This window comes from Oncorhynchus tshawytscha, linkage group LG24, assembly GCF_018296145.1.
Source record: "Oncorhynchus tshawytscha isolate Ot180627B linkage group LG24, Otsh_v2.0, whole genome shotgun sequence".
Taxonomy (NCBI): Eukaryota; Metazoa; Chordata; class Actinopteri; order Salmoniformes; family Salmonidae; genus Oncorhynchus; species Oncorhynchus tshawytscha.
In genome coordinates this window covers 33,073,533-33,083,761 of record NC_056452.1, presented here as the reverse complement: position 1 = coordinate 33,083,761, position 10,229 = coordinate 33,073,533, and the positions used below count along the sequence as shown (strand labels likewise).

Below are 10,229 nucleotides of genomic sequence, written 5' to 3'. Positions count from 1 at the left end.
CCAATAACATCTGTTAAATATGTGTATGCGGGCAATATCATTTGATTTGATGGTGCTGAGAGGAAGCCCTGTGGCCTGCAGTGGGAGAAGACTGGGAGAAAGATGGATTTTGGCCGAGATTCTGCAAATTTTCTCATCTATGAAACGTTTGATCTCCATACAATGTTCTGTTTACAAAACTAGAATCTGTAACAACCAGAGTGCACTGCGTGTTGTGGACTTTACTCTTTGCCAAAGTAAAAAAAAAATGCGTTGATCAGGAGTGACAGGTCAAGTTGACTTACTGCACACACGCACTTCCCAGTGTAGGCGTTCCCTAATGGCAATATAAAAAATAATGCCAGAACGTGCCAATAGGATCTCGCTGGCTGGTGCTTGCCTCCGCCCACATCCTCGCCAGGCATCCTGTTTTTTTTCTCAGCACAAGAAAAACCAACATCATTGTAAAGGCCTATAATAAAGCTAACTCAGTATATTTAAAAAAAAGGCTCCATTGCACCGTGTGTTTGTAGTAGGACATTTTATTTTTCGGTGAATTCAGGGCAAATTCCTGTCTCGTATAAAACTGCTTCAAAAACATTCAAATGTTCTCTCTCTTGCATCCCGTGAAAATGGTCTGCTCGTCGTGTGCCCCTTTGTAACAGCCACTGTGCTGTAAGAGAGAGAGAGAGAGAGCCCGCCCACAGAGGGGACACGCTGATGACGTCAGATGATTGACAGGTCTGTCAGAGCGTGTCCGTACAGAACATGATTGATTGATAGGGGGCGGGTGTTAAAGCCTCTTTTTTTTTTCATCCAATGGCGACTAGCCCACAGGTCCGTGGCGGTTTTGTCGTCCTGCGTTTGCCTCTTCGGTATGATACGGTGGATAGTTTACCGCTTGGAAAGCATCCTGGATACTCTCCTGGGAACGAACGGGTATGTGAGAATAACTAGATAACGTGACTTGCCATTTTCAGCCGCTTGTAAAAGTGAAAGAGTGATCGTTTGAAGCTTTCTAAAGGCTTTTTAGGACGGTTTGGTATCGTTTCGTTCTGCAGACGCGTCGTTGGAAATGCGGGACGTTTCAGTTTGACAGCTCTAGCTAGCAAATGCAGTAGCTACACAGCTGAGACAGTCTATTACGGGCAAATGAGTCCTTGTGGCTTTTTTCCCAACACCGGAGCCCGCAATTCTACTATCTAGCCATCTCATTTTCAAATAGTAAGCACTGGCCAGGATTTTAATTTTGAAATGTGCCATTTGCTGCTTGCGCCGGACACAATAAGTTAGCGTAGCTAGCTATGTCTATATGCTATCTAAGGCTAGCAACTATTGACAGCTACTAGCCAGCGGTTACCATGCAGTCGGTTGTGATGTATGCCGCGTTCAAAACAACTGGGAACTGAGAGATCTCCGACTTTCAGTGCGTTCAAAACAACTGGGAACTGAGAGATCTCCGACTTTCAGTGCGTTCAAAACAACTGGGAACTCGGGCCTTCATTCTAGGGCTCTGACTTTTCGACCTGAAGTTCGCTGACGTTATGATTTGACCTCGTACTTTCCCGAGTTCACAGATGTGTTGAACACGTCAGTAGCCTTTGCCGAGTCCCCAAGAGAGCCTGCGATGCGACTTTCGCTTTTGGACGTTAAAGGGATACTTTTGAGATTTTGGCAAATTGGCAATGTGGCCATTTATCTACTTCCACAGAGTCAGATGAACTCGTGGATACCATTTTATGTCTCTGTGTCCAGTATGAAATAAGTTAAGAGGTTGTTTTGAGAGCCAATGCTAAATAGCGTTATCGCAATGAATGGAAGTCTATGTATCTACTAGCATGCTAGCAGATACCCAAAGACTTAGTCATTGCGCTATCGCTGGTTAGCATTGGCTCCCAAAACTACCTTATTTCATACTGGACACAGAGACATAACAATGTGTTAAGGTATCTGTTTAACAAGTGGACATTCCCCCTCAACTCTTCTACATTTACTGGATTGGTTAAGTGGTTGAAGAAGAGAATCTCCCCCAACAGTTCATTTTCTTCTCAAGACTAGTATGTAGGGGATCTAGTTTCAGTCATTTCTTTAACAGCCTGCTATGTTTAATAAGTTAGTTATGATGTGAGAAGAGTGGACATTATTTAAAAAAAAAAGAGTCATTTATTGACAGCATATTCCTTTAAACATATAGCTAGCTAGCAGATGACCAAGTACAGTGTTGTTTTTCTTTCTGTACAGACACCCAACAAGATGATGATGTTTGCAATAGTGTCAACACTTGTTTTATTATGATGTTTTCTGCAGGAACCAACAAACATAAGCAACACTGACAGTTTCAACCATCTGATCTAGCTACAGCCAGACAACGTGGATTATGTGTGACTCACTAGGATAAACTGAGCTGCCCCTGGGCCTGGTTAGCATTTGACTTCCTCCGATGAGGAGTGAGTCAGTCACTGTCCCCAACCGCACCTTGTTCTGCTGCCTGGAGTAGACCTACAGTCCGGGGACATGGCCAATCCACACCTGGCTAACCTGGCCTTTGCCTGGGAGAAGTACATGGACTGTCGAGTACAAGGAGCAGAGCTACAGGTAGGTCCAGTAGCAAGCCACAGCGTAGCTTTGGTCCAGGGCACTATGAAGCTAACGACCCGGACCAGAGCTGGCCACAACACAACTCGTATGACACAAGATACTTTTTGTGTGATTAAAACTGTCATTCACGTTACAGCTGTTGCAGCCGGATTGTTTTGTTGTTGTTGTTATGACTTTTTAAAAGTAGGTTTCTGTCAATGAATAATAAGTTAAATACACTACTGTAGATGTGGAAAATCCCTACTGCAGTATACTAGCCTAATATAGAGACATTGGCTCTAATGCACATGGATACCAGTAGTATAATGGCTTAATGGGATGTTTGCTGCTATTCATTATACCACTGGTCATTACTTAACTGGGGTCCGGTAAGCCACATGGTCTACTTTGTAGATTTTTCCGGTAAGGAGATTAGACCAACTCAGGAGTATAAGAATGGTGATCGTTCATCACAGGATTAAGCTGATCGTGGAAAACATTTGTGGGGAAACATCTGTTTCGTCTTGCCCCTAGGTGCACGGCCCGTCGGCTTGCCCCTAGGTGCACGGCCCGTCGGCTTGCCCCTAGGTGCTTGCCCCTAGGTGCACGGCCCGTCGGCTTGCCCCTAGGTGCACGGGTCGTCGGCTTGCCCCTAGGTGCACGGCCCGTCGGCTTGGCTACTTCGGTCACATCATGCGTAACACAAGGGAAAGTTGCTTCTGCAGAATTCTCCATAAAGAAACACAGATTGATAAAAGGCCTGATGGTTCAGTCTTTCCAGTTTGTATTTTTTATTTAACCTTGTATTTAACTAGGAAGTCAGTTAAGAACAAATTCTTATTTACAATGACAATTTTTACCTTGTCAGTTCGGGAATTCGAGCCCAACACTCTAACCACTAGGCTACCTGCCGCCCGTATGGCAGAGAGGCTAGCCGGTGTGTTAATATAGAAGGTCTCTTCTGTGCCACATCAGTGCTATACAGACTAGTTTAGAGGACGATAGACTAGTGCAGCCTGTTACTATAGAAGGTCTCTTCTGTGCCCCATCATCAGTGCTATACAGACTAGTTTAGAGGACTATAGACTAGTGCAGCCTGTGTGTTAATATAGAAGGTCTCTTCTGTGCCACATCATCAGTGCTATACAGACTAGTTTAGAGGACTATAGACTAGTGCAGCCTGTGTGTTAATATAGAAGGTCTCTTCTGTGCCACATCATCAGTGCTATACAGACTAGTTTAGAGGACTATAGACTAGTGCAGCCTGTGTGTTAATATAGAAGGTCTCTTCTGTGCCACATCATCAGTGCTATACAGACTAGTTTTGACTACTTGAAGTCTGGATTTACTTGTGATGTGGTCTGGTGTGGATACCAAGTGGTAGTTCACTAAAACCTCAATCATGTCTTTCTAAATGGGAACAGAGTAGGTCAGAGGCTCATGAAAAGGCTGTGTGTGTGTTGACTGGTCTGTTTAATCTTGTGCTGAGCGATTAACCAAAATGTATTTTTTTCTCCCTGGTTATTAAACAACTAGTTGACCGTTCGTTCTTGACCTGATTTGTAGATGAACCATGTGGGACGCTGGGCTGAAGGGAGTTGTAGTTTTCATTAAGTAAAATAATATTCAACCTCATTCAGGCAGAAACGTGGTAATTAACTACAATGACCATAATCCATTGCGACTGTTCTTTCTGGTTTGGACAGAGATGGATACACTTACACCTGCTAATTTAGTTTAGAAACAAAGTGCATTTACCTTATCAGAGAAGAATGTACGCAACACAACAAGAGAGAGGGATAGAGACAGTTTGTGGAAGTATACCTTATCTACTTTGATAAACAAGTACAATAATTTAGTCAGTCAGCTCTGCAGCATACTTAGCCACAGACAGAGGGCCACAGACAGTACAGTACGAGGAGGACAACGTTGTCTGGCTGTTACTGCCTGAGTAGAGATGAGATGTTGAAAAATAAGTCAATATTGTATTATTTCATAGTAATTTCCTATTTTTCTATTGATCTCTACCCAATGTGAACCTAACAGTTTGTTCTGGCAATTGAATGTTCACAATTGTTGGTCATGGAAATGTAGTTAAAAGTCATGTATAATTAATGGAGAAGTCATTAAATTCCATCTTTCAAAATGTGTTTGAACCCTGGTTTTAACTGACAGACAAGCCAGCATGAGACGGACGGAGGAGCTGTGAGTTACAGCATAGTTGATTAGGTGGGTGTGAGTGTTAACCACAGCTTGCCTGCTGGGTGTCTGTCTGGCCAAGAATATGAAGCACAGGGCTTTTTCTCAGTTACTAGACTGAGCCCAGCCTGAAGGGCCTGAGTAAAATAGTAACTACCAAACTGAGCTGTCTGTTTTGGAGGAAGTTGTGTTTAGTTCTGACCTCTCCCAGGCCACGACCTCTCCCAGGCCACGACCTCTCCCAGGCCACGACCTCTCCCAGGCCACGACCTCTCCCAGGCCACGACCTCTCCCAGGCCACCACAACACCATATAAACTGATGGCACCTCCCTCCTCTCAGGCCACCACAACACCATATAAACTGATGGCACCTCCCTCCTCTCACTGGTGTATCTTTCTGGTTCTTCTGACCTCTCCCAGGCCACCACTACACCATATAAACTGATGGCACCTCCCTCCTCTCACTGGTGTATCTGCTGTGAACTAACTCCACCTCCCCCTCTGTTTCTGGTACCTCTCACCCCATGACCGTGAGTCTTCAACAGAGAGATCACCAGACTCCGATTAGTCTGCTCAACCACCAGAGTAAAGCCTGGGATTGGACTGCAGAGCCACTGATCTCAGATCAGGTCCCCTGTTGTCCATTTTAATCCTATTCATTATGATCAGAAGGCAAAAGCTGACCCCAGATCACAGCTGCCTTATGAATCCGGGCCCTATCCTGGATATTCACAGCATTGCGTATTCCGTGGACTCGTAGAGCTCTGCTCTGAGTCATACTGAGCCTTAATAATGCTTTTTTTTGTCAAGGGGGAAGTCACAAGATCACTTGTTTCTATGGAGATATACTGGATCTTTTAACAATGACCTAGTTACTGTAGGCTTCAGAAAGGAGATGAGGTATCCTCCATTCAAATACAAGCTAGTTGTATGGTGTCCTCCATTCAAATACAAGGAGATGAGGTATCCTCCATTCAAATACAAGCTAGTTGTATGGTGTCCTCCATTCAAATACAAGGAGATGAGGTATCCTCCATTCAAATACAAGCTAGTTGTATGGTGTCCTCCATTCAAATACAAGGAGATGAGGTATCCTCCATTCAAATACAAGGAGATGAGGTATCCTCCATTCAAATACAAGGAGATGAGGTATCCTCCATTCAAATACAAGGAGATGAGGTATCCTCCATTCAAATACAAGGAGATGAGGTGTCCTCCATTCAAATACAAGCTAGTTGTATGGTGTCCTCCATTCAAATACAAGCTAGTTGTATGGTGTCCTCTGCTCCTTCTGTAAAAGCATTGATATATCACTTAGGCTCGTAGCTGAAGCTCTAGTTCTGTTCAAACTAAGACTTTCCAGTGCCATGGTCCTCACTCCTCTGACTAGGAGTAGTTAGTGGTGTGTTTAACCAACAGGTCTGGGATGATTCTGGGGTAGGTGTTTTGAAAAGCAGAGAGGATTTATTATTATTTTTCTTCCATTGGATATTAAAAGCTAATTTACCTTTGGTGCAAGTTGTCCTCTCTCGTCTCTCCCTCATCGACTGCTCTTCTCTCTGGAGAGAAGAGGAGCAGTCAAGGAGGGAGAGAGAAGTGACAAGATGGCGCCTACAGACACGGTTGCCCTGTTTTCTAGCTCCTATCCATGTTTTTTTTGTGTGTTATTTCTTACATTATGTACTCGGAACGTTTCTAGTATTATTACCTACAGCCGGAAATAACTTTGACATTAGATTGGCGGTCACTCGCTATAAATAACTTTGACATTAGATTGGCGGTCACTCGCTATAAATAACTTTCGGACATTAGATTGGCGGTCACTCGCTATAAATAACTTTGACATTAGATTGGCGGTCACTCGCTATAAATAACTGATATTAGATTGGCGGTCACTCGCTATAAATAACTTTGACATTAGATTGGCGGTCACTTGCTATAAATAACTTTGACATTAGATTGGCGGTCACTCGCTATAAATAACTTTGACATTAGATTGGCGGTCACTCGCTATAAATAACTTTGACATTAGATTGGCGGTCACTCGCTATAAATAACTTTGACATTAGATTGGCGGTCACTCGCTATAAATAACTTTGACATTAGATTGGCGGTCACTCGCTATAAATAACTTTGACATTAGATTGGCGGTCACTTGCTATAAATAACTTTGACATTAGATTGGCGGTCACTCGCTATAAATAACTTTGACATTAGATTGGCGGTCACTCGCCATAAATAACTGATATTAGATTGGCGGTCACTCGCTATAAATAACTTTCGGACATTAGATTGGCGGTCACTCGCTATAAATAACTTTCGGACAGTAGATTGGCGGTCACTCGCTATAAATAACTTTCGGACATTAGATTGGCGGTCACTCGCTATAAATAACTTTCGGACATTAGATTGGCGGTCACTCGCTATAAATAACTTTCGGACATTAGATTGGCGGTCACTCGCTATAAATAACTTTCGGACATTAGATTGGCGGTCACTCGCTATAAATAACTTTGACATTAGATTGGCGGTCACTCGCTAAAAATAACTTTCGGACATTAGATTGGCGGTCACTCGCTAAAAATAACTTTCGGACATTAGATTGGCGGTCACTCGCTATAAATAACTTTCGGACATTAGATTGGCGGTCACTCGCTATAAATAACTTTCGGACATTAGATTGGCGGTCACTCGCTATAAATAACTTTCGGACATTAGATTGGCGGTCACTCGCTATAAATAACTTTCGGACATTAGATTGGCGGTCACTCGCCATAAATAACTGATATTAGATTGGCGGTCACTCGCTATAAATAACTTTGACATTAGATTGGCGGTCACTCGCTATAAATAACTTTGACATTAGATTGGCGGTCACTCGCTATAAATAACTTTCGGACATTAGATTGGCTGTCACTCGCTATAAATAACTTTCGGACATTAGATTGGCTGTCACTCGCTATAAATAACTTTCGGACATTAGATTGGCGGTCACTCGCTATAAATAACTTTCGGACATTAGATTGGCGGTCACTCGCTATAAATAACTTTCGGACATTAGATTGGCGGTCACTCGCTATAAATAACTTTCGGACATTAGATTGGCGGTCACTCGCTATAAATAACTTTCGGACATTAGATTGGCGGTCACTCGCTATAAATAACTTTGACATTAGATTGGTGGTCACTCGCTATAAATAACTTTGACATTAGATTGGCGGTCACTCGCTATAAATAACTTTCGGACATTAGATTGGCGGTCACTCGCTATAAATAACTTTCGGACATTAGATTGGCGGTCACCCGCTATAAATAACTTTCGGACATTAGATTGGCGGTCACTCGCTATAAATAACTTTCGGACATTAGATTGGCGGTCACTCGCTATAAATAACTTTCGGACATTAGATTGGCGGTCACTCCCCAGAAATGTGACCTCCCTGAACTGGATCCTTTGTTTGGACTTCCTGAAGCAGCCCCGTTCATCCCAGGTGCTATACCATAAAGTCGACGCCGGAGATCAGAAATGAGTTTGTAGTCAGGCTCAGGCAGCGAGCAAACCATCCACCACGTCGGAGTATATTTCTCGCTAATGTTCAGTCCCTGGACAATAAAGTAGATGAGCTCAGGGCGGGGATCTCCTTCCAGAGAGACATCAGTGACCGTAACATACTCTGTTATACAGAATCATGGCTTTCTCCAGATATATTGTCTAGGGTTGGAAATTGCCAGGGACCTCACAATACGATGCTTAGGTGCCGATACACCCGTGGTAAGGACTGTTCAATGTTGGTCTGACCAATCTGAGCTCCAAGACTGTTTTGATCACTCGGACTAAGAAATGTTCCAGGTGGCCTCTGGGAATAGTATCAACATATACACGGACTGTGTCTGGGTTCACCAGGAAGTGCATAGAAGATGTACCTACTGTGACGATAAGAACTTATCCAAACCAAAAACCGTGGATAGATGGCAGCATTTGTACGAAGCTGAATGCAAGAACCACCACATTTATCCACAGCAAGGTGACTGGGAACATGGACGTGTACAAACAGACCAGCTATGACCTCTATAAGGCCATCGGGGGCAAAATGACAGTACAGGGACAATTTGGAGTCACAATTCAACAGCTCAGACACGAGATGCATGTGGAAGGGACTCCAAACAATCACAGATTCAGAAAGGGAAAGTCATCCACGTCGCAGACACCAACGCCTCGCTCCTGACAAGCTACAAACCTTCTCCCGCAAATTAATAAAAAATCATACAATGTAAATTTCTGGATTTCTGTTTTAGATTCCGTCTCTCACAGTTGAAGTGTACATATAAAAATGACAGACCTCTACATCCTTAAGTAGGAAAACCTGCCGATTTTGCAGGTCATCAAATACTTGTTCTCCCCACTGTATATGGGGCTTTGGTGACAAAACGGATGGCGCTGTGATAAACTGCATCCAATTTGCTGAGTAGAGTGTTGGAGGCTATTTTGTAAATGACATCGCTGAATTCAAGGATCTGTAGCATAGTCAGTTTTACAAGGGTATGTTTGGCAGCATAAGTGAAGGATGCTTTGTTGCGAAATAAGGAGCTGATTCTAGATTTAATTTTGGATTGGAGATGCTTAATGTGAGTCTGGAAGGAGAGTTTACAGTCTAGCCAGACACCTAGGTAATTGTAGTTGTCCACATATTCTATGTCAGAACCGTCCAGAGTAGTGATGCTCGACGGGCGGGCAGGTAGCAATCGATTGAATAGCATGCATTTAGTTTTAATTGTATTTAAGAGCAGGTGCAGACCACGGAAGGAGAGTTGTATGGCATTGAAGCTTGCCTGGAGGTTAGTTAATAAGTGTCCAAAGAAGGGCCAGAAGTATACAGAATGGTGTCGTCTGCGTGGAGGTGGATCATGGAATCACCAGCAGCAAGAGTGACATCATCATTGATGTATACAGAGAAATGAGTCTGCCCGAGAATTGAACCCTGTGGCACCCCCATAGAGACTACCAGAGGTCTGGACAACAGGCCCTCCAATTTGACATACTTAACTCTAGAAGTAGTTGGTGAACAGGAGGCAGTCATTTGAGACACCAAGGCTGTTGATTCTGCCGATAAGAATGCGGTGATTGACAGAGTCAAAAGCCTTGGCCAGGTCGATGAATACGGCTGCACAGTAATGTCTCTTATTGATGGCGGTTATGATGTCGTTTAGAACCTTGAGCGTGGCTGAGGTGCACCCATGACCAGCTCTGAAACCAGATTGCATAGCGGAGAAGGTACGGTGGGATTCTAAATGGTCGGTCTTCTGTTTGTTCACTTGGCTTTCGAAGACTTTAGATGGTTATAGGTCTGTAGCAGTTTGGGTCTAGAGTGTCACCCCCTTTTGAAGAGGGGGATGACCGCGGCAGCTTTTCAATCTTTGGGAATCTCAGACGACACAAAAGAGATGTTGAACAGGCTAGTAATAGGGGTTGCAT

The 10,229-nt window shown here is 43.6% G+C and overlaps 1 protein-coding gene across 1 annotated transcript in view; it reads left to right on the top strand.

Moving 5' to 3' along the window:
• Positions 1–795: 795 nt before the first annotated feature.
• The window catches only part of LOC112235888 (lysosomal-trafficking regulator), a 76,371-nt gene continuing 66,937 nt past the window's right edge, over positions 796–10,229 (top strand). The window contains 2 exon segments of the mRNA XM_042305729.1: positions 796–918; positions 2,287–2,574. Coding sequence (XP_042161663.1) covers positions 2,494–2,574 — 81 coding nt within the window. The 5' untranslated portion in view covers positions 796–918; positions 2,287–2,493.